Source organism: Harpegnathos saltator, unplaced genomic scaffold (genome assembly GCF_003227715.2).
Source record: "Harpegnathos saltator strain DR-91 unplaced genomic scaffold, Hsal_v8.6 scaffold444, whole genome shotgun sequence".
Taxonomy (NCBI): domain Eukaryota; kingdom Metazoa; phylum Arthropoda; class Insecta; order Hymenoptera; family Formicidae; genus Harpegnathos; species Harpegnathos saltator.
The window spans coordinates 34,851-59,714 of record NW_020230255.1 but is presented as its reverse complement, the minus strand read 5'-3'; the positions used below and the strand labels follow the sequence as shown (position 1 = coordinate 59,714).

The following is a 24,864-nucleotide window of genomic DNA, read 5'->3' as shown; positions in this document are numbered from 1 at the left end:
ATTTGGTTCTGTTCTGTGCTATGTTCACGAGCGAGCTAGATTAGTTAGATAAAAACGAAGAATCGGTCTTTGTCTCACCACCAGCGAATAGACAATCGCGACGAAGCGAGCCAGCAGCGATGTTATCGTAAAGCAGACGTCGCCGTCTCCGCTTTCACCCACTTATTTTCCTTCCCACATTATTTTATATTCATAATTCGGGAAGAAAATAATTTCAAGAGTTCGGACGATTTCTAGCAATGATGCGACAGAGATAACACGCGGCTACATTAATTCGTCATGACTTTTATATTACTCATAATTACATAAATGCCCATATATGCAAATTATAGATAATTATTGCGCGTATGTTTTAATATTGTACAATATGGTATATAATAACAACTACATTTCTTGCAGTAATTTTTTTAAGATCTTCGTTGAGGTCGTGAATTAATTTTTTTCTTTATCAATCAATTTTCTGCAAAAATTACGATTTTTCAAATAAAATATAAAATTTTTCTCTTCTCTTCTCTCCGAAGAGTTAATTAAAAAATATGCACTCCATAGAATCAACTAAAAAATGTGTAGTCAGAAGAGTCAATTCAAAAGTGTGCTCCGAAAAGTCAATTTAATAGCGTATTCCGAAGAGTCAATTTGAAAGCGTACTCTGAAAAAACAAATTAATATTGTAATCCGAAAAGTCAATTTATAATAGAATATTTACTTCGATGATTCAGCTAAAGAAAAAAACATTTATTTATTATTATATTCAGAGAATAATATTTAATTTATTATTTATACTTATCTTACTTATGCTTACCCTACATATGCTTCTTTGAATGACATATTTAATTTGTTGACTGATTCAGATTCAGATTTGTTAAAATATCTCTTATGCGCAACTCTTGAACAGGTAGGTAGTAAAATAATTTTCTTTCTTTACGAATTTTATAAACTTTTCACGAACATAAAAATTGAAAGATTCTCAGAGAACAAATAACTTTTCTTGAACATTTAAACCAAAGAAAAATCTTTCCCCATTAATAAAGAATGAATAATTAATATCTCACACAAGAAGAATCTTCATCCTTGAAATCACCGCGCGACTTTGCTTTTAGAAAAGTATAATATTGATGTAATAGTAACAAATGCTATCCAAAAACGGTGCAAATCTTAAACGTTTTTGAGAAATGCAGTTTGAAGTTTAGTCTTTTCTGTTAATGTCGTTATAGCAGAAGAATTACCAACTTGCTTCAGTAGCGCAGTGGATCAGGCTTTGTGATATGAGCGTTGAGGTTGTTCAAGTGTGTTATTTTTGCTATCACAGGGAAAACTATGTAGAATGTATAATAATACGCAGACAAATTCTTTACATAATCATACTTATTTCTTTTAGCATGAATAAAAATGATCAATGCTAACGTGATGAGTGTATATCGCAATTGTACGTGTACGCAATTGTACACATACACACCCACGTACACACGTATACCAATGATGTCAAAACCGAACAATTCGTGAAAATTTTTTATTGATCGCAATTGTACGCAAAGACGAAAGAGAAGTACACGGGTCTCCGCGGGTATCTCGTCATATTAATTGTCTATGAGCTGATAAACAATTGATCTCCGGTATTTACAAGTTACGCTTGTCCGCAGCTTGTTCGGTTTTGACGTCATTGGTATCAGTGATGCGAATTTGGTGACGGGCTTGCACGAGGATTCTCCTCCCCCCCCCCATATACGCACACAGTCAGCTCGGTCAATCCTTGTGAGCCACGCGATCGGCTATTGTCGACGCGCCGAGCGAGCGAGAGAGAGAAAAAGAAAGAATATCATTCCCTCCTTGTCGCTCTCGAGCCCTCGTTCTCGCTCAGCGAGCGAGCCTAATTCTTTCTTACCTATAATCTGAATCGCGGGCGCGACTGTCTCTCCTTTCCTCTCTATGACAATACTGAAAGTTTTGTCTACTCGGCGCACCTAAATTATTACAAATAATATTTTATTATTAATAATATTATTTGTAATATTATTATTTGTAATTTTATTTGTAATTGTATAATAATGTTACAAATAATACAAATTTTCACAAATTTTATTTGTAAAAATTTATATCATTCGTAATATTATTTGTAATATTATTAATAATATTCGGCGCCAAGAAAATGAAATATATCTTATTAATTATTTTGCGGAGTCGGGCAGATTCACAGGTTTGATTATTGAATTGTTTAATAATATTTTAAGAATAATTTTAAGTTATACAAGGATGTAGTATGAAATATAAAAGAATATTGTAACAGAATCAAGAAGTACGAAATGAAATCTCTTTGCTTTTATTACAATATCCTGTAAGTTAATAAATATTTTTCATACAGTATTAAATAATCTCCAAAAACAATTACATCCGTGAAATTTTCTATCTGTGTGAAAAAAATTCATAAAATATATTTGTTTCGTCGCTCTAAATGACAAAACTCTCAGAACAATGTTATAGTTGTTCAGCGCACTACTCAATAAAAATATAATAATATTATGTTTGTATGTGTGAAGAATATTTGCTAACTTACAGGATATTGTAATAAAAGCAAGGAGGTTGTATTTCGTACTTCTAAGGCCAAGACTTATTAACGACTAAAAACATATTCGAATTGATCTTGCCTTAATTGGTCGGATCAGTGATCGGTCTTGCCTTAAATTCCAAGCCTCATAACTCGGAAAGTATTCGATGAAATGTAACTTTGTTACAGTGTTTTGGAATGCTGTCGAGACAAGCTACAAGAATATGTAATAAAAAATCGTAGTTTCTATTTAAAAAAAACATTAATAACCTTGGCCTGATTTTGACAAGGTCACTTCACTCAAGGTCAAGTCTACATTTCCGTTATGTGTCGTCCTTCAAGCCACGCAACTTTCGTTCGAAAAATTTTTTAATAAAATCATCGATAATGGACCTTATCACTTTAGTTAGAAAAGTCTGGAAACGGTCAAATACCTCGAAAACGAGACATTTTTAAGAAAAATATTTCCAATTAAAGTTGTAAGGTTTTAAAAGTTCTATTGAATGATCATATCCGGTTGACCTTGAGTGGAGGAGTCAAGGCGAGGTCAATGCCAACATGATTTTTTAAATGAGATATCCCATTTTTTATCACACAGTGCTAAAGATGACATCGAGACGTTTTCGAAATACTACTTGATGACCTATTTTTGTTCAGAATTTTATGAGTTATGAATTCGAGTATGAGTTTTAGAATTTACGGTGCCGCCAATATTAGTATTATCCAGGATGTACCGCGTGGAGGTTGCATGATCGGACTTTACACCCCCCCCCCCTGTATATTTGTGTGTGTACGTGTGTATGTGTCAGCAAAAATAAGGTTCGTCCCTCCGCGATTCGTCATTACCGCAGTATTTAATGATTCCAAACCCTCTCTGCTATGTGTGTGTGTGTATGTGTGTGTGTGCGCGCGCGCGTGTGTATGTAGACGGGTTTTTATTGAGTTAAGTGTTCAAATTGTCTTCCGTCTGCTGCTTGACAATAACCTCATCGTAGATGAAATTCATTTAAAACGTATCGTCTCATTTCTGGTGAAATAAGATTTACTTGGTGCAGTATGCGTTCCCTAAGGTCTGCCAAGTTAGCAGGTTTCATTCCGTACACATTATTTTTAACATATCCCCATAAGAAGTAGTCCAATGTAGAAAGATCTGGTGATCTAGAGGGCCACTCTATTTCTCCACATCTTGTTGTCCATCGGTTTGGGAAAGTATCAGTTAAAAATTGACGCACTACTATTGCATAGTCCTTATCTCTGCTGACATACACACACACACACACACACACACACACACACAGGGGGGTGTAAAGTCCAACCATGCAACCTCCACGCGGTACGTCCTGAATAATACTAATGCTGGCGGCACCGTAAATTCTAAAGCTCATAACTCAGACAATTCTCAACAAAAATAGGTCATCAAGTAGTATTTCGGAAACGTCTCGCTGTCATCTTTAACACTGTGTGATAAAAAATGGGATATCTCATTTAAAAAATCATGTTGGCATTGACCTCGCCTTGACTCCTCCACTCAAGGTCAACCGGATATGATCATTCAATAGAACTATTAAAACCTTACAACTTTAATTGGAAATATTTTTCTTAAAAATGTCTCGTTTTCGAGGTATTTGACCGTTTCCAGACTTTTCTAACTAAAGTGATAAGGTCCATTATCGATGATTTTATTAAAAAATTTTTCGAACGAAAGTTGCGTGGCTTGAAGGACGACACATAACGGAAATGTAGACTTGACCTTGAGTGAAGTGACCTTGTCAAAATCAGGCCAAGGTTATTAATGTTTTTTTTAAATAGAAACTACGATTTTTTATTACATATTCTTGTAGCTTGTCTCGACAGCATTCCAAAACACTGTAACAAAGTTACATTTCATCGAATACTTTCCGAGTTATGAGGCTTGGAATTTAAGGCAAGACCGATCACTGATCCGACCAATTAAGGCAAGATCAATTCGAATATGTTTTTAGTCGTTAATAAGTCTTGGCCTTAGAAGTACGAAATACAACCTCCTTGCTTTTATTACAATATCCTGTAAGTTAGCAAATATTCTTCACACATACAAACATAATATTATTATATTTTTATTGAGTAGTGCGCTGAACAACTATAACATTGTTCTGAGAGTTTTGTCATTTAGAGCGACGAAACAAATATATTTTATGAATTTTTTTCACACAGATAGAAAATTTCACGGATGTAATTGTTTTTGGAGATTATTTAATACTGTATGAAAAATATTTATTAACTTACAGGATATTGTAATAAAAGCAAAGAGATTTCATTTCGTACTTCTTGATTCTGTTACAATATTCTTTTATATTTCATACTACATCCTTGTATAACTTAAAATTATTCTTAAAATATTATTAAACAATTCAATAATCAAACCTGTGAATCTGCCCGACTCCGCAAAATAATTAATAAGATATATTTCATTTTCTTGGCGCCGAATATTATTAATAATATTACAAATAATATTACGAATGATATAAATTTTTACAAATAAAATTTGTGAAAATTTGTATTATTTGTAACATTATTATACAATTACAAATAAAATTACAAATAATAATATTACAAATAATATTATTAATAATAAAATATTATTTGTAATAATTTAGGTGCGCCGAGTAGACAAAACTTTCAGTATTGTCATAGAGAGGAAAGGAGAGACAGTCGCGCCCGCGATTCAGATTATAGGTAAGAAAGAATTAGGCTCGCTCGCTGAGCGAGAACGAGGGCTCGAGAGCGACAAGGAGGGAATGATATTCTTTCTTTTTCTCTCTCTCGCTCGCTCGGCGCGTCGACAATAGCCGATCGCGTGGCTCACAAGGATTGACCGAGCTGACTGTGTGCGTATATGGGGGGGGGGGAGGAGAATCCTCGTGCAAGCCCGTCACCAAATTCGCATCACTGATACCAATGACGTCAAAACCGAACAAGCTGCGGACAAGCGTAACTTGTAAATACCGGAGATCAATTGTTTATCAGCTCATAGACAATTAATATGACGAGATACCCGCGGAGACCCGTGTACTTCTCTTTCGTCTTTGCGTACAATTGCGATCAATAAAAAATTTTCACGAATTGTTCGGTTTTGACATCATTGGTATACGTGTGTACGTGGGTGTGTATGTGTACAATTGCGTACACGTACAATTGCGATATACACTCATCACGTTAGCATTGATCATTTTTATTCATGCTAAAAGAAATAAGTATGATTATGTAAAGAATTTGTCTGCGTATTATTATACATTCTACATAGTTTTCCCTGTGATAGCAAAAATAACACACTTGAACAACCTCAACGCTCATATCACAAAGCCTGATCCACTGCGCTACTGAAGCAAGTTGGTAATTCTTCTGCTATAACGACATTAACAGAAAAGACTAAACTTCAAACTGCATTTCTCAAAAACGTTTAAGATTTGCACCGTTTTTGGATAGCATTTGTTACTATTACATCAATATTATACTTTTCTAAAAGCAAAGTCGCGCGGTGATTTCAAGGATGAAGATTCTTCTTGTGTGAGATATTAATTATTCATTCTTTATTAATGGGGAAAGATTTTTCTTTGGTTTAAATGTTCAAGAAAAGTTATTTGTTCTCTGAGAATCTTTCAATTTTTATGTTCGTGAAAAGTTTATAAAATTCGTAAAGAAAGAAAATTATTTTACTACCTACCTGTTCAAGAGTTGCGCATAAGAGATATTTTAACAAATCTGAATCTGAATCAGTCAACAAATTAAATATGTCATTCAAAGAAGCATATGTAGGGTAAGCATAAGTAAGATAAGTATAAATAATAAATTAAATATTATTCTCTGAATATAATAATAAATAAATGTTTTTTTCTTTAGCTGAATCATCGAAGTAAATATTCTATTATAAATTGACTTTTCGGATTACAATATTAATTTGTTTTTTCAGAGTACGCTTTCAAATTGACTCTTCGGAATACGCTATTAAATTGACTTTTCGGAGCACACTTTTGAATTGACTCTTCTGACTACACATTTTTTAGTTGATTCTATGGAGTGCATATTTTTTAATTAACTCTTCGGAGAGAAGAGAAGAGAAAAATTTTATATTTTATTTGAAAAATCGTAATTTTTGCAGAAAATTGATTGATAAAGAAAAAAATTAATTCACGACCTCAACGAAGATCTTAAAAAAATTACTGCAAGAAATGTAGTTGTTATTATATACCATATTGTACAATATTAAAACATACGCGCAATAATTATCTATAATTTGCATATATGGGCATTTATGTAATTATGAGTAATATAAAAGTCATGACGAATTAATGTAGCCGCGTGTTATCTCTGTCGCATCATTGCTAGAAATCGTCCGAACTCTTGAAATTATTTTCTTCCCGAATTATGAATATAAAATAATGTGGGAAGGAAAATAAGTGGGTGAAAGCGGAGACGGCGACGTCTGCTTTACGATAACATCGCTGCTGGCTCGCTTCGTCGCGATTGTCTATTCGCTGGTGGTGAGACAAAGACCGATTCTTCGTTTTTATCTAACTAATCTAGCTCGCTCGTGAACATAGCACAGAACAGAACCAAATAATTATGGACATAGCACGGAATAGTACCAACAAATCGTGGACATAGGCTTAGTAGTTCATATCCATGAAAAATGGACCCAGTTGGCGCTGCGAATCAGCCAACTTTTCCATAACGTTGTAAATGCAGCCATGCCCGCTCTCAGGCTTCTCTCTGGTGGATGTCGGCTATAGCCGGCATTAGGAGCGAAAGGGTTAAGATGGCAGAATTGTGTCGATACTTTAGGCGCATACTTTGATTAATTTTATTATTTCTGGTTTGAGATATAATAAATCAAACTTTTGATTCGAAATCGGACATTTCACTTAATGACCTAATACAACATATAGACCTGAAAATGATTGATATAATGCAAATACATATAATTTTAATTAAATAAATTAGATAAGGTTAAAAAAATATATGGATATATCATCTATATATTTTTCAGGCTCCCCCGATTGATTATCATTATTAGAGTTACAACAAAGATTTTTTTCAAGAAAACTGCAAAAAAATATCGAAGTTCGAAAAAAATTTTATTTCAAATAATTACCAAAAAAGAAAAAAGCTGGAAATACGATACAACATGATAAGAAACAAAACTAGAAATGTAGATATTGTAAAAATAATACTTAAAAAAAAGAAACATAAAAAATCTGTCATGTGTTTACAACAGATTTTTATCAATTTATTATTCATAACAAAGATAGAAAATTGATGTAATCATTTTCAATTGATTGCTCTTTATTCTTTTATCAGAGTTGCAACAAATGTTCCTTCAAGAATATTCGAATATGTATAAAGTATAAAAATCTCTACTGATATTAAAATTTATAAGCTTTTCTTATTGATGTAAACTTGGCAAGCAACTTGATGATAAAAAAGCAATACGATTCAACTGTACTTCATCTGTATCTATTTATTAAATCTATCTTGTATCTATTTATTTTTTATTATTTTTATATTACTTTCCATTTCGTTTGTACCTCAAAGAATAAAAAGATAGAGGGAGGAGGAGAAATAACCAGTAAGCAAATATAAAATATCCAAAAATAGCCAATATCATTTGAAAGAGCATCATTTATACTTGTTTATATCATTCTTTACATTATTTGTATCTCAAAGGGATCAGAAGTAGAGAATTTTCAAAATATGTCCAAGATATATTTTTGCCAACTTTGGAGATATCGCAAAACAGCCAACGTCATTCGAAAGAGCATTGTTTATATTCATATCTACCTTTCTTTACATCGTTTGTATCTTAAAGAGACTGGAAGTACAGGATTTTCAAAATATATCCAAGAATTATTTTTGCCAATTATTGAAATATCACAAAATGGCTAATGCCATTCATAAGAGTATCGTTTGTACCCATTTATACATACATGCACATGTGCGCCATCATTTTCTATAAAATTGTTTCTAAATGGTTTAAACATACCTTATAATCGTCCAATTTCCGTTGCAAAGGAAAGTCATTGCGGCCATTGAAAAAATAATAATATTGGCTCTGAATTCCTTTTTTGTAAAGAGCCATAGCAATCATTTGTGCTACATAATTCTTGCCAGTTCCTGGTGTGCCATGAAAACTCATGACAAGTGCCTTAGGTGAATTATGAGTATAGAAGTGCCCACGCAATGCATTTATAATTGCTTCGTGAGCAATCTGTTGACCATACACATTGGCAGTAAGCATATAATCCAGTCCTATAATTTTATTACATACATTTTTACATACAGAAATGTTTTGTACGTATGTTTATGTATCAATAATTAGTAGGAACAATTTTTTCACTATATAACTATAATAAACAGAAAAGAACATAGCAATATATGAAGATTTATGATTATAACATATACACAAACAGGTTATTTAGTAATAATTCAAGATATTTCCATGTATAACATAAGTATCAATATAAGTATAAACATAAATATTGATTGACTACAAAAAGTATAGTATACAAAGTACACAGAAAATGATGTGTGAAGCTGATCCATATGCCTATTTTCTAGGCTGAGAAATAGTAAAAAGGTCTGTTATTTTGAAAAAGATTATGCCTTCATAGTTCATCCTATGGCATTACATATGTCAATAAGCCTCTTCTTTCATTAATATTTCAAAATTTCATATGATTGTTTATAAAATAGTAAAGTATTCTGTTAATTTTTACTCAATTTGAATATAATATATATGCTTGAATTTTTAGATACTGTATATATATACTATATATGTGTATATAAGAGAAATATAAATAAATATATATGTACTTTCAAAAAATATAAATTAAATATCACTTCTATATTTGGTAAAGTATCAAGATAAAAATATATCCTCACATCTTAGTAAATACAAACCATCAGTAAAATGACAATAATGTTATAATTTCCCACTCAACAATGTAAATGCAATATATATCATTAAATAATTATATTGGAAAATAAAAAATTACTACATCGATGTAACATTACTGTTAGTATTTACTGGGATATATTTAAAATTGAATTAGATTTCTATGAATAAACTATCATGACAATATCAATCATCAAATCAATGATAGTCTTATATATAAGCAATATATGTTTATAATTAATAAACGGTTATAAACTAACAGTAAAAGAGTATACGTTTATAACTTACTGTCTATATCGGAAAGAATATATTCGTCTGTACAACATTCCTGATATACGCATTTGTAATAATCATACACATAATAACTTAAACCGCTCAATGCACCGACTACGCCAAACGTTATGAATTCACATTGCACGAGGACCAAAAAGATTAAGATAAACAAAAGCATAGAAATGAAACGAGCAAACTTCATTCTTAATGAATACCAGTCAATAATATTTTACTGTCTCTTATAGCTATCTTTTTTTCTCCAACATTTTACATGACAAAAGATATCCCAAGTTACGTTTGCATTCCAATAAACAATTATTGTAGTTGAATAAATTAAATTAAACACATAAATCGGAAGAAAATAAAATAAAAATTTTTGTTTTTCATGTATACACAGAAAAACCTTAAAGTGGTTACCGGCGAAAATGGACTTGGTTTGAGAAAATGTGGCGCCCCCTGAAAAAATGGTCATCAACTACATTGATTACGTTAGAGAGAAACCTGAGAGCGGCCACGGCCGCGTTTTGCTTGAGGCGCTTTTTCGCGACTAAAGCCACTAGATATATAAAGTACCGCAATCCGTGGTAAACGACATGGAATAAAAATGGCGTCGGAAGTGTACTTAGTGCAAACGTGCAACTTATCTACACACTAAGTGCAATTCTACAAACAGCTATTGAGTTGTTTCTCGTGTAAGAAATGTCACATATTGACAGGTGTGAAGAGATTGTGATACGAGATTGTAATAAAAAGAAAAAATGACAGGTTGTTGCGTGAATGGATGCAACAATCGGACAGAGAAAGGTTTTAGAGTATTTTGCTTACCTTCTAGTAAAAGGAATAAAGCACGTCGAGAGAAATGGGCTACGTTAATTGGACGAAACACATTGCCCGAAAAGGCATATGTTTGTGAGGTATAATTAATAGTTATAATCGCGTAGAAAATAATGTATTGCAGTTATAAATATTACATAAATATTGTAGGTACATTTTGACAACAATCAATTTGAAAATGAACGAGCGGATGGAAGGAAACTGCTTCGCCCAAATACAGTACCGAATTTACTGCAAAAGCACACAGCTGAAAATGTAGCCGAACAGCCAGAAGCTACAATAAATTCCACTGAGGTGGAAAATATATACTTTTGTTATAGCGCGAATACACTTTTCGTTAAAAAAAAAGATTATATCAGCGAGCCAAATATCAATATCAATAATAGCCGTAGTGTTGCTATGAAATGTTATATTAATAAAAAAAAGTTATAAACGTTACTTATTGTTTCTCTCTCTCTCTCTCTCTCTCTCTCTCTCTTTCTTAATTACACATTATATTTACACAAATAAAGGATGTGATTCATTAAATGCTGTAAACGCTTTGAAACGTCCAAAGAGAAATCATGATTGGTGTATACATTGTTTCAGAGTATTTGCAGCGTGTAATGAATCGCACCCATAGGCCTTTTCAAAGAACCGTATACAGTTGGAATAAAAATGGCGGACGATTGCGGTACTTTATATATTTAGTGACTTTATTCGCGACTGTTTGATATCGCCCTCTGCATCCATTTTTAGCCGGGAATTTGCTGCATCCATTTTCTGGCGCGCCGGTAAAGTCTCCACTTGGAGCGAGTCCGTGCTACGTGCTCAGAACAATGTTATAATATTGTTCTGAGGATTTTCTCATTCAGCGCGGCGAAACAGATGTATTTTATGAATTTTTTTCGCACAAACAGAAGATTTCACGGATGTAATTGTTTTTGAGGATTGTTTAATACTGTTTGAAGAGTATTTGTTTATTCAGAGGATATTGTAATGAAAGCAAGAAGGTTTCATTTCGTACCTTCTTGACTTTGTTATAATACTTTTATAATATTTTATTCTACATCTTTGTACAACTTAAAATTATTCTTCAAATATTATTAAACAATTCCCAACAACAATCAAATCTATGAACTTGTCCGCCTCAGCAAAACAATTAATGAAATATGTTTCATTTTCTCAGCGCGGAATATTATTAATATTATTATTATAAACATTATTATTAATAATAAAATAATATTCATAATAATTTCGGCGCGCCGAATAGGAAAAACTTCTCAATATCGTCATAGTCGCACCCGCGACTCAGATTATAGCCGAGAAAGAATCAGCCTAATTCGCGTCGCTGAGCGAGAACGAGAGCGAGAAAGAGGGAAAAATATTCTCGCTCGTGTCGCCGAGCGAACACGAGAGTGAGAAAGAGGGAACGATATTCTCTCTCTCTCGCTCGGCGCGCCGACGATTGCCGAGCGCGTGCTCGACACAGATAGACCGAGTCGGCTGTGCGTGCGTGCGTGGTGGGGGAAATTCGCTGGCAAGCCCATCACCGATTTTCCATCACTGCCGTGCAACTGAAAGTGAACGTAGCACGGACTCGCACCAAGTGGAGACTTTACCGGCACGCCAGAAAATGGATGCAGCAAATAGTTCCCGGATAAAAATGGATGCAGAGGGCGATATCAAACAGTCGCGAAAAAGCGCCTTATTAAACAATTCAATAATCAAACCTGTGAACCTGCCTGACTCCGCAAAATAATTAATAAAATATATTTCATTTTCTTGGCGCCGAATATTATTAATACTATTACAAATAATATTACGAATGATATAAATTTTTACAAATAATATTTGTAAAAATTTGTATTATTTGTAATCTTATTATACAATTACAAATAAAATTACAAATAATAATATTACAAATAATATTATTAATAATAAAATATTATTTGTAATAATTTAGGTGCGCCGAGTAGACAAAACTTTCAGTATTGTCACAGAGAGGAAAGGAGAGACAGTCGCGCCCGCGATTCAGATTATGGGTAAGAAAGAATTAGGTTCGCTCGCTGAGCGAGAACGAGGGCTCGAGAGCGACAAGGAGGGAATGATATTCTTTCTTTCTCTCTCTCTCGCTCGCTCGGCGCGTCGACAATAACCGATCGCGTGGCTCACACGGATTGACCGAGCTGACTGTGTGCGTATATGGGGGGGGAGGAGAATCCTCGTGTAAGCCCGTCACCAAATTCGCATCACTGATACCAATGATGTCAAAACCGAACAAGCTGCGGACAAGCGTAACTTGTAAATACCGAAGATCAATTGTTTATCAGCTCATAGACAATTAATATGACGAGATACCCGCGGAGACCCGTGTACTTCTCTTTCGTCTTTGCGTACAATTGCGATCAATAAAAAATTTTCACGAATTGTTCGGTTTTGACATCATTAGTATACGTGTGTACGTGGGTGTGTATGTGTACAATTGCGTACACGTACAATTGCGATATACTTATCACGTTAGCATTGATCATTTTTACTCATGCTAAAAGAAATAAGTATGATTATGTAAAGAATTTGTCTGCGTATTATTATACATTCTACATAGTTCTCCCTGTGATAGTAAAAATAACACACTTGAACAACCTCAACGCTCATATCACAAAGCCTGATCCACTGCGCTACTGAAGCAAATTGGTAATTCTTCTGCTATAACGACATTTACAGAAAAGACTAAACTTAAAACTACATTTCTCAAAAACATTTAAGATTTGCACCGTTTTTGGATAGCATTTGTTACTGTTACATCAATATTATACTTTTCTAAAAGCAAAATCGCACGGTGATTTCAAGAATGAAGATTCCTCTTGTGTGAGATCTTAATTATTCATTCTTTATTAATTATTCATTCTTTATTAATGGGAAGAGATTTTCCTTTGGTTTAAATGTTCAAGAAAAGTTATTTGTCCTCTGAGAATCTTTCAATTTTTATGTTCGTGAAAAGTTTATAAAATTCGTAAAGAAAGAAAATTATTTTACTACCTACCTGTTCAAGAGTTGCGCATAAGAGATATTTTAACAAATCTGAATCTGAATCAGTCAACAAATTAAATATGTCATTCAAAGAAGCATATGTAGGGTAAGCATAAGTAAGATAAGTATAAATAATAAATTAAATATTATTCTCTGAATATAATAATAAATAAATGTTTTTTTCTTTAGCTGAATCATCGAAGTAAATATTCTATTATAAATTGACTTTTCGGATTACAATATTAATTTGTTTTTTCAGAGTACGCTTTCAAATTGACTCTTCGGAATACGCTATTAAATTGACTTTTCGGAGTACACTTTTGAATTGACTCTTCTGACTACACATTTTTTAGTTGATTCTGTGGAGTGCATATTTTTTAATTAACTCTTCGGAGAGAAGAGAAGAGAAAAATTTTATATTTTATTTAAAAAATCGTAATTTTTGCAGAAAATTGATTGATGAAGAAAAAAATTAATTCGCGACCTCAACGAAGATCTTAAAAAAATTACTGCAAGAAATGAAGTTGTTATTATATACCATATTGTACAATATTAAAACATACGCGCAATATTCTATAATTATCTATAATTTGCATATATGGGCGTTTATGTAATTATAAGTAATATAAAAGTCATGACAAATTAATGTGGCCGCGCGTTATCTCTGTCGCGTCATTGCTAGAAATCGTCCGAACTCTCGAAATTATTTTCTTCCCGAATTATGAATATAAAACAATGTGGGAAGGAAAACAAGGGGGTGAAAGGGGAGACGGCGACGTCTGCCTTACAATAACATCGCTGCTGGTTCGCTTCGTCGCGATTGTCTATTCGCTGGTGGTGAGACAAAGATCGATTCTTCGTTTTTATCTAACTAATCTAGCTCGCTCGTGAACATAGCACTGAACAAAACCAAATAATTATGGACATAGCACGGAATAGTACCAACAAATCGTGGACATTTGCTTAGTAGTTCATGTCCATGAAAAATGGACCCAGTTGACGCTTCGAATCAGCCAACTTTTCCATAACGCTGTAAATGCAGCCATACCCGCTCAGGCTTCTCTCTGTTCTTACACACACACACACACACACACACACACACACACACACACACGCACACGCACGCACACACGCACACACGCACACACGCACACACGCACACACACGCACACGCACACGCACACACATACAGCAGAGAGGGTCGGAGTCATTAAATACTGCGGGAGTGACGAACCGCGGAGTCCTGATCTCTGTTGACCACACATGCGCGAGCGCACACACACACACATATACACAGTGGTGTAAAGTCCGACCATGTAACCTCCACGCGGTACATCCTGGATAATACTAATGCTGGCGGTACCGTAAATTCTAAAGGTCATAACTCAGATAATTCTCAACAAAAATAGGTCATCAAGTAGTGCTTTGAAAACGTCTCGCTGTCATCTTTAATATTGTGTAATACTGTGTAATAAAACATGGTGTGTTCCATTTAAAAAAATCATGTTGGCCTTGACCTCGCCTTGACCCCTTCACTCAAGGTCAAACGGATATGATCATTCAATAGAATTTTTAAAACCCTACAACTTTGGTTCGAAACATTTTTCTCAGAAACGTTTCGTTTTCCAGATATTTGACCGTTTCCAGACTTTTCTAATACCCTGTATAGTCAAATTTGGAACCCTTTGTTCTTATTCCTTATTTCTATTACCTGCTCCTATTATCTGTCGCCTGGCATTGTGCAATGACATTTAGATTTGAACTTCATGTCTATTTTTACTATATCCATAAAAGATACTATATCCATAATACTATATCCATAATACTATATCCATAATACTATACCCATAATAGATACGATATCCATAATACTATATCCATAAAAGATACTAACTAAACATGACTTCTAGTAATAAAATAATAATAATAAAGTAGCATCGAACCAAAAAAGGTACTATCAACTTTAAAAACATCAAAAATATAATCAATTTGCTAGAAAACAAATCATACTGATTCATTAGTCGATAATTGCCCATCCTTACTGTACACACATACACACGCGTTGACATATACTATACAGGGTGCGGCAAAAGTATCGGACCGGTGAAATATCTCGAAAACAAGATATTTTAGAAAATGTTTTACACAAAAGTTGTAGGGTTTTAAAAAATACATCAAACGCATTAGCATGGCATTATCCTAGATATATCGCAGTGTGTCCATGATGCGCACGCATGCACGCGTATATGGACACACACCAAGCCACCTCCATGCGGTACACCTTGGATAATACCATGCTAATGCTGGCGGTACTTGAACATCAACTCATTTTTCGAAAAATACTTAATAAAAAACAATTTTCTTAGTGTTTTGAAAAACTCAGAGATAAGCTACAAGAATATACGATGAAAAATTGGACGTTCTGTTTAAAAAATTCAACCTAAACTTGAGAGCCCCTCCAAGCTTATGCTCAACGTCAAATAAATATCGGCGTTTGATGTATTTTTTAAAACCCTACAACTTTTGTATGAAACATTTTGTTCTAAAATGTCTTGTTTTTAAGATATCAGGTGTAGTAAAAAGAAATCCATTATTTTTTCAATAGACGGCTTTAGTTATCTGTATCTCGCGTTGTATAAGTCCGATCGGGTTCCACTAGATGGCGTTAGAAAGATGAGATTTCGTACTAAAAAAACTTTTCTGACAGTTTTGTCATTAGTTGACTCAGTTTTGTTTGAGCGCGCGTCAAAGATGGACACTAGCAAAGAGAAAATACGCTATATTTTACAGTTTTTCTTCGATAAAGGCAAAAACGCAAGCCAGGCGGCTGAAAATGTGAATAGTATTTATGGTCCTGATACTGTAACAGCCAATCACGCGCAATTTTGGTTTCGTCGATTCCGTTCCGGTAATTTCGATGTCAAAGATGCACCACGCACTGGAAGGCCAATTGTCGAAAATATCGATAAAATCATGGACATTGTCGAGTCCGACCGTCATGTAAGTACTGTTTCGATTGCCCAAGAGCTAAAGATTGCACAAAAACCGTTTGGAACCATTTGAATAAGGCTGGATACAAAAAGAAGCTCGATGTATGAGTGCCACACGAATTAACGCAAAAAAACCTCATGGACCGAATTTCCATCTGCGAATCGCTGCTGAATCGCAACAGAATCGACCCATTTCTGAAGCGGTTGGTCACTGGTGATGAAAAGTGGATCACTTACGACAACATCAAGCGAAAACGGTCGTGGTCGAATCGCGGTGAGCCGGCGGAAACGGTGGCCAACCCAGGATTGACGGCCAGGAAGGTTTTGCTGTGTGTTTGGTGGGATTGGCAGGGAATTATCTACTATGAGCTGCTCCCCTACGGCAAAACTCTTAACTCGGAACTGTACTGTCAACAATTGGACCGTCTGAAGGAAGCAATCGCCCAGAAGCGGCCAGCTTTGGCCAATAGGAGAGAAATTGTGTTCCATCAGGACAACGCCAGGCCACACACATCGATAGTGACTCGCCAGAAGCTCCGGGAACTTGGTTGGGAGGTTCTTATGCATCCACCTTATAGTCCGGACCTGGCACCAAGTGATTACCATCTGTTCCTGTCCATGGCGAACAATTTTACTGGTGAAAAATTCGCTTCAAGAGAGGCTTGTGAAAACCGACTGTCTCAATTTTTTGCCAATAGGGACGAGGGCTTCTATGAGAGAGGCATAATGAAATTACTTTCAAAATGGCAACAAGTTATCGAACAAAACGGCGCATATTTGACCTAAATCATTCTAACTATGGTAATTAAAGCCTTCACTTTCATGCAAAAATAATGGATTTCTTTTTACTACACCTGATATTTCATCAGTCCGGTATTTTTGCCGCACCCTGTACCCAGACAGCACCAGACATCCAATGGATGTACGTTTCACGTCCAATTTATGTCCGTATGTCCGATTTACGTCCGTGGACATAAATTGAACGTAACAAGGATGTCCTTATTGGACATCGGACCTGTAAGACGTCCGATGTACGTCCATCGGACGTCCTATGTCCGAAGTTGTGACAAACGTACGTCCTATGGACATCTTTTGTAAAAAAAATGGACATATAACGGACGTCCAATGGACATCAGTGTGCTGTCTGGGTATATGCGTGAATGTTTTGTCACAATCACAAATAATGACTAAATTGAAAATTCAAGATCAATGTTAGATATTAAAATCTTTCCACATTTCAACATTGATACATATTGTGCAAAGATAATGTTATATTTAAAATAATGAAATGATATAAAAAATCTGTTGTATAATCGAAAATGATTAATTATTGTGATATTATTTAAAAATAAGTGTCAAAACATAATGAATACAGTTATTCTCTAACAAAAAGACAAAATCATCTTATTAGCTAAATATATTTAAATGACTATGTAGCATCTAGTCAATGAGATAACTTTGTATCTCCTACTGAAAAAACAACAAACAAACCAAGTTATTGCTGAACAAAGAGTCTTCTATTAATAATGGCATTATAAATATATAACAAGTTATTTCCCAATACTGATCAGTACATAAGAAAGAATGTAGTGAATTAAAAATCTATAAATTCTGTAGAAAATAAAAAAAACATTGTTTCAATCGTTGTATATTTTTAATGGTGGACCAATGTATTCTAAACTTGAGGAGTAGAAATCTGGTGGACTTTCTACAACTGATAAGTGCACTTCCTCAATTACATCTGTTGATTCTGTGCATAGTTTAGATTTTACAGCTTTAAAATATGTACATGGTCTTGGTCCATGGCCGAATATATCGACATCATATGGTGGACTGAGTATGTCCAAAAAAGCTGCTGGTCCTTTGATGCAAGAAATTTCATGTAAATTCTTGTCCGATGGTGTGAGAACACAAGCAGATGAATTACTATGAAGAATAACTGGCCGATGCCTAACAGCCACAATTTCTTCATTTGCCTTAATTATATGATCGCTTTTTGCCTTCAAACTATAACTGTTCAATTCCACTATACCACTGATCACCTATATATTTTAATATTCCATATTATATCAATGTATTTATGAATATAATCAGATTAGTATCTTATTATTGCATATAAAGCTTGTTCTGTTTAATTGATTTAATCCTATTAATACAACTAGAAGAACTATAATCTAGAAGAATTATAATCTGTAATTTTATCCTTTTTTTCATTGTTTATATACTTATTTTAATATGCAAAAAGTGCAATCTGGTTTAGCTAAAGAGAACAGACCTATAAACATTTTAAATTGATATCTTATATATCTTTATATTCATTGTAAAGTCAGCTGCAAGTAGACAACACTTGTTACAATAATAATCACAAAAATTAGCTGAACTTCATCCGTTATAAATGCAATACTTATTTAGTATTGCAGCAGTAAATTCTAATTAAAAACTTATTGATTATAAATAGATAACTGACCTCTATTCAGAGATTTTCTGATTATAAATTTCTGTTTGTGGAACCTCTAATTACATATAAATTATTTTATATAATTATATTTTGTAATTATAACTTATAATTATTATAACTAGAAATTTTTCTTCTAATCATAAACTTAGTACTTATTAAAGTACTTCATAAACTTATTAAAGTTGTATTACTGCCTTTCTAACGAACAATGTGTTTATAACAGTTCATTCTTATATCTGCTTGCAATTGATATTGCAACAAATATATAGGACATTTACCTTCAACAAACCATGCATTCCGGGATGATCATGCATAGGCATTGTGATTCCATGTTTAAGTATGAAAATTGCAATTGTTATATCTTTGTTTTCGAATATGTCCATCGCACACATAGGTGCTGGCTGTACACTGACGAAGTCGAGGATACTTTTGTCTAGTTTTACATCCTCAGCAGTTATTTTGTTCATTAGACTCCACAATTTGTCTAAATTTTTTTGGCAAAGTCTGTAGTTGACACTTCTGCGATCGCCAAATGTCTTCATCGCCTGTTTCGCTAAAATTTCGACCGCCGATGCCATGTTGATCACAACTTAATACAATTTTTCCTTTTTATCAAGCTTATCTTCTGCTGAACATCATTCAGATGAACAACTATAATATCAAGATGTATATCTGAAAAACGCAATTCACGATTGGCTATTTCGTTTTTACCGATCATATCGTAACCTTAATTGTCATTTACATAATAATACACATATAGCAAAAGTGAAGAAGTTCAAACACTATTGAAGAACAATAAAACATTTAGTTATCGCACGTATGTATGTGTGTGTGTGTGTGTGTAACTTCTCTAATATTATATATGCTTAAAACAACTTCTAAAAAGATGCATTTGGAGGAGATATGCAATCTGTCATCAAAAAAACAACCTTTTATCTTTGTTTGAATGAATCTTTAAAATATCACGTAATTTCTGAACTAGTAGGACACATTTATATCACTTACAAACGTACTTACGATAGCCAAATATTTACAAGATTATATACGATCTAATATAGTTTCTAAAAAAGTGATAACTCGTGAAAATTAACTTGTTCATATACTCGTAAGCATATGATAAAGTTACTTAATTTTTATCGTTACCGTTTTGTGAATATTTTCGAGGATTGTATAAACACAGATAGATTAGAGTAGTAAAATAAAAATGAGGTATATTTATCACTATATTATACAATTCTCTACGCTCATTGGGTACTACGTTAAGAAAACGTATTTTCATTGGACGTTGTATTATCGAATATTAACCATGCAGTTTCATCTCTAGAGAAGGAATGTCATTCATAGGTGTATTCGTTTTATTTGCAATGTGTAGAGAGAGAGAGAGAGAGAGAGAAAGAGAGAAAGAAAGAAAAACAAAGGATTTTAACATTCAAAAAATTTTCTGTCCAATAACCTTTTTGGTTAGGACATCTAAGGAAAGAGGAAGATTCAAAAAAAATTTTTTTTTCTTTCTATATATATTTTTAACTTCTTTTCTAACTTTTTCTTCCTTTTCTTCTTTTTTGCTCTTTCTCTTTAAACTTTCACAAACAGACGAAATGCTTATTTTTATAAAATCAATATCATTTGTTTTTCTGACCGCATTAATAACAATATTTATTATTTATATTCACTTTGCATATATATTGGACATATATTTTCAATGGATATTCAACAATAATGTTCAGGATATGCAACAGTATGATTATATTGTTGGTAAGTAATATAACTTAAAATATATATATTATGTAATATTTGTGTTATTATTTTTACATATGTTTATGTACATATGTTTATGTAACTTATCATATATATATATGCAATTAAAATAACTGGTACATTTCATATATCATCTTATAAAATATATTAAATACAAATGATTATAATTTTTATATGTGAAAACCAGGGTAATTCAATAGCAAAAGTTGATTATACTTTATATATTATTCTAATTTCTATATATTTGTTATAATATACACATATATATATGTAATAATAGATATTGTAATACTTTATTAGTTGGTGCTGGTAGTGCTGGTGCAATTTTAGCAGCACATTTGGCAGAAGATGAGCACAAAGTATTATTGTTAGAAGCAGGTGGTACCGCACCACCCTTTCTTAGCATACCACTCTTAGCACCAGCGATACAAAAAACTGTTTATGATTGGCAATATGTTACTGTACCTCAGAAATATGCATGCAGAGGATTAATCAATAATGTAAGTAATATTTATATGTTTAAAAATATCTAGTATATATGTTATCAAAAATTTCTACAGCAAAGTATATGGCCCAGAGGTAAAGTTCTTGGAGGATCAAGCCGCTTAAATTACATGGCTTATGTACTAGGGCATAAGTTGGACTATGAAGAATGGTTTCCAGACTTTCTGCGTGAGATTTTCATATAAATAAATAAATATATATATATATACATACATATACATATATATATAATTTTTTAAGAATATGTTTAAATATTTGTAAATTTTTCTCACTTATGTATTTTCAGAAACAGTTGCTGAGAACAATGATTCAGTAAGCACAAGTGAGTTGAGATGGCAATCTGATTTTGCCAATGTGATTTTGGAAGCAATAAAAGAATTAAATTACGATATCGGCAACATGAATAAAAAACTGACTACAGGTATCATTTTTAAATAAAAGTTGTTAATATATATATATATTACATTAATGTATATTTAATGTTAATGTATAGTTAATGTATATTACATTGTCTCATTTAGGTTTCATGAAAGTTCAATTAACAATGGAAAATGGTGAAAGATGGAGTTCGGAAAAAATACTACATAAAAAATGTAAATATTCTCCAGTTATACTTACTCACACATTCGCAACTAAAGTAAGCCTATCCAAAAAATATTGTATTCTTTATCACATCCTAAAACTAACAATAAATAGTTAATTGACATTATATTAGGTATTAGTAAATTTGAATAAAGCTGAGGGAATTGAATTTGTTCGATTTGGTAGCAAATATACTGCTGTAGCAAAGAAAGGAGTTATCCTAAGTGCTGGTGTGATTGAAAGTCCAAAATTATTAATGTTATCTGGTATTGGACCAAGAAAGCATTTAAATGATCTTAACGTAAGTAATATTCCATAATTAATTTCAGCTTTAGATGTATTAAAACACATAGCTCTATAAACTTATTATTTGATCATAAATGATTTGATGACAACAAAGAGAACTTTTAACTTCTTTCTTGATAGAAGAGAGATGAATATGTTATTTGCAAATTTTCATGCAATTCATAATATATATTGATCTATTTAAATTTGTTGATTCAAGTTGAAATCAAAACACATTTGTATATTTGTATATATAATTATAGTGCAAATATAGTTCATTTTTATCTATTCATTATCTTATAGTTTTGTGTTATCGATTATCTATTATGTTTTAGATTCATGTGATCAATGATTTGCCAGTTGGTCAAAATTTGGTAGATCATATATTAACTGGTGTTGATTTAGTCACTCTTAATGTAAGCCTTGGATTGAACCTTTTTCAAATTTTGAATCCTGTATCAGCCTTAAATTATTTTCTTTTTGGGAGAGGTAGGAAAATACCTTGATGAAATAGATATTCTTTTTATATCTTTTCTTTTTTTTTTAAATATATACATACATACATATATACGAGGGCTGAAAAGTTCTCGGCCTAACAATGAAAGAAAATTTTTTTTCTGTGAAATGTTTTATTTTTTAATATAATCTCCTGAAACTTCAATACATTTATTCCAACGTCTTTCCAATGATTCAATACCATCATTAAAGTGTGATTCCGGAAGGTTCTTTTTGCTCTGGTGTATAATTGTGGATTCAAGTTTCATCAATAGTTATGAAACGACGCTTGAAATCCATTTTATTTTGCTTAAAATGATTAAGATGTACCAAACACGCTTGAGAAATACACATTCGAATGCGTTTTTGGTTAATTGTTAGCAAATGCGGCACTCATCTTGCACAAAGCTTTTTCAACTGGTGTTACTATTTAAATGACTTGACAGATCGAATAAAATTTTACATGGGTTTATATCAGGGATGCCACTTTCCAATACAATTATAGTTTGACAGTTTCTAATGCTATGTATGTGTCAGGTCAAGAACTTTTCAGACTGCCTATGTACATACATGCATATGTACACATACATACACACACACACAATTTATTCTATATATTTAAAAACTATATTTAAAAAAATATATTTTTTTAAATACATAAGTTTTAAAGTATAAAATTTATCAATTTAATTAGGTCAATGGACATCAACAGCAATCGAAGTATTAGGAACTTTCCATAGCGTTGCAAACAAAAATAAATCTGCAATACCAGATTTGCAATTAATGGTGCTATCTCTTGGTATATCAAACGATAATGGTATTATATTTAAAAAAGCAATGGGATTTTCTGATGAGGTATACACACACACGCGCACACACACACACACACACACACATACATACATACATACATACATACAATGAGCGTATGCATGTGTATGTATATTCACATAATAAAAAATTATCTTTTAACACAAACTTGTAACACATCAAATTAGACCAAAATTAGAACTGTCATATTCAGACATTTTATTTAAAAAACATTTTATCAAATATTTTATTTAAGAACTTACATTTTTGTGAAAATGTTTTTACAGGTCTATAACAAATACTTCACTCCATTGTTGTATGAAAATACAATAATAATAGCGCCTATCTTATTACATCCTAAAAGTAGTGGGGAATTACGATTACGTAGTAATAACCCTTTTGATAAACCTCTCATTGATCCGCAATATTTATCCAATGAAGATGACATTGAAACTCTCGTAGAAGGTAATTAACACATATATAATATTATAGTATACACTTTAATTATATTAATATAGACACTATCATAGCTTAGAAAACATTACATTTCTCTACAAACATGTTTTATATGATGTAATATAAAAATGTTCAGGTTTGTATTTTGTAAAGGATTTATTGGAAACAAATGCTTTAAGAGCTTACAGCGCGTCTCTTAATAAAAAATCTTTTCCCGGTTGTGAGAACGAAACATTCGATACTAGGGAATATTGGAGATGTTATATACGACACTTAACATTAACAGCTTATCATCCAGCTGGTACATGTCGCATGGGCGATGTCGTTGATACATCATTCAAGTAATTTTCATTATAAAATACATATTATAACTTGTGTAATATATACGTTATATATTTATGTTCACTTACAGAGTGCATAATATGACAAATTTATATGTTGTGGATGCGTCGGTTCTACCATTGCTACCAAGCGGTAATATCAATGCAGCTGTAATCGCGTTGGCGCAAAAGGCTTCTCGTATATTTAGAAATGAAAAAATAAAGGAGAAAGAAGTATAAAGTATATATTGTATGTTTATTTCTATTTCTAATATATTTGTAATTTATGCAAAATAACTGATATAACTGGTAAAAAGGAAAATTTATAACAAAATACTCTATTAATTGATAACAATGACCATAAATTAATTATCAAAGTAATGATTTATAACATTATATTGATTAATGTTATATTAATAGAGACAAAATTCATAGCTAAATAAAGTTTTATAACATTGTTTTTTTCATATTACGCAAAATATTTGGTCATATATATATATATATATACACACATACATACAAAATATATATGATACAAAATATAAATTCTTATAACATATTAAATCAACTTACAGTTAGCAGTTACATCCACAAGTTATACTTAAGATTATTAT

The 24,864-nt window shown here is 32.4% G+C and overlaps 4 protein-coding genes across 9 annotated transcripts in view; 2 read left to right on the top strand and 2 right to left on the bottom strand.

The window, feature by feature from the left end:
- Positions 1-10,230, bottom strand: part of LOC105183994 (torsin family member) — a 69,829-nt gene extending 59,599 nt beyond the window's left edge. Inside the window, exons 1-2 of one of the 2 annotated variants that reach the window (XM_025301723.1) lie at positions 10,164-10,230; positions 8,562-8,827 (exon numbers count right to left, since the gene is read on the bottom strand). In XM_025301723.1, coding sequence (XP_025157508.1) covers positions 8,562-8,827; positions 10,164-10,218 — 321 coding nt within the window. In that variant the 5' untranslated portion in view covers positions 10,219-10,230. Of the gene's footprint in view, positions 1-8,561; positions 8,828-9,761; positions 10,102-10,163 lie in introns of those variants that run through there. The other variant, XM_025301722.1, reaches the window with a different exon arrangement.
- LOC105184001 (uncharacterized) overlaps positions 1-10,964 on the top strand; it is a 79,018-nt gene extending 68,054 nt beyond the window's left edge. For both annotated transcript variants that reach the window (XR_003113389.1, XR_003113388.1), the window contains exons 3-4: positions 10,144-10,660; positions 10,731-10,964. The gene's annotated coding sequence lies outside the window, so the exon portion shown is untranslated. The remainder of the gene's footprint in view (positions 1-10,143; positions 10,661-10,730) is intronic.
- A 7,113-nt stretch (positions 10,965-18,077) lies between these two features.
- Positions 18,078-20,231, bottom strand: LOC105183995 (2-aminoethanethiol dioxygenase). 3 transcript variants are annotated; one of them, XM_011142497.3, is made up of 3 exons: positions 20,184-20,231; positions 19,319-19,712; positions 18,220-18,624 (listed from the first exon to the last, which is right to left on the bottom strand). In XM_011142497.3, the coding sequence occupies exons 2-3, from the start codon at positions 19,616-19,618 to the stop codon at positions 18,220-18,222; spliced, it is 705 nt and encodes a 234-aa protein (XP_011140799.1). In that variant the 5' UTR covers positions 19,619-19,712; positions 20,184-20,231. The 3 variants fall into 3 exon arrangements, with proteins under 3 accessions (XP_025157520.1, XP_011140799.1, XP_011140798.1); XM_011142496.3 differs by lacking the exon at positions 20,184-20,231 and adding an exon at positions 20,058-20,164; XM_025301735.1 differs by lacking the exon at positions 20,184-20,231 and having other exon boundaries at positions 18,078-18,624; positions 19,319-19,618.
- Positions 20,232-20,611: 380 nt separating this feature from the next.
- Positions 20,612-24,668, top strand: LOC105183996 (glucose dehydrogenase [FAD, quinone]). Of its 2 annotated transcripts, none has more exons than XM_011142499.3 (11): positions 20,612-20,795; positions 21,099-21,298; positions 21,359-21,470; positions 21,589-21,723; positions 21,824-21,939; positions 22,018-22,185; positions 22,505-22,658; positions 23,359-23,519; positions 23,762-23,939; positions 24,067-24,271; positions 24,343-24,668. In XM_011142499.3, exons 1-11 carry the CDS (start codon positions 20,639-20,641, stop codon positions 24,488-24,490), a joined length of 1,734 nt encoding a protein of 577 aa, XP_011140801.2. In that variant the 5' UTR covers positions 20,612-20,638; the 3' UTR covers positions 24,491-24,668. The 2 variants fall into 2 exon arrangements, with proteins under 2 accessions (XP_011140801.2, XP_011140802.2); XM_011142500.3 differs by having other exon boundaries at positions 20,629-20,795; positions 21,595-21,723; positions 24,343-24,667.
- The last annotated feature ends 196 nt before the right edge of the window (positions 24,669-24,864 follow it).

What these genes read in the sequence shown, in the direction of transcription:
- LOC105183995 (XM_011142497.3), bottom strand. Translation starts at nt 19,618, where the DNA reads ATGGCATCGGCGGTCGAAATTTTAGCGAAACAGGCGATGAAGACATTT. An exon ending in GAATGCATGGTTTGTTGAAG is followed by an intron (nt 18,625 to 19,318) that starts GTAAATGTCCTA and finishes TAAAATATATAG; the next exon opens with GTGATCAGTGGTATAGTGGA.
- LOC105183996 (XM_011142499.3), top strand. Translation starts at nt 20,639, where the DNA reads ATGCTTATTTTTATAAAATCAATATCATTTGTTTTTCTGACCGCATTA. An exon ending in TTATTTTCTTTTTGGGAGAG is followed by an intron (nt 22,659 to 23,358) that starts GTAGGAAAATAC and finishes CAATTTAATTAG; the next exon opens with GTCAATGGACATCAACAGCA. An exon ending in CATTGAAACTCTCGTAGAAG is followed by an intron (nt 23,940 to 24,066) that starts GTAATTAACACA and finishes AAAAATGTTCAG; the next exon opens with GTTTGTATTTTGTAAAGGAT.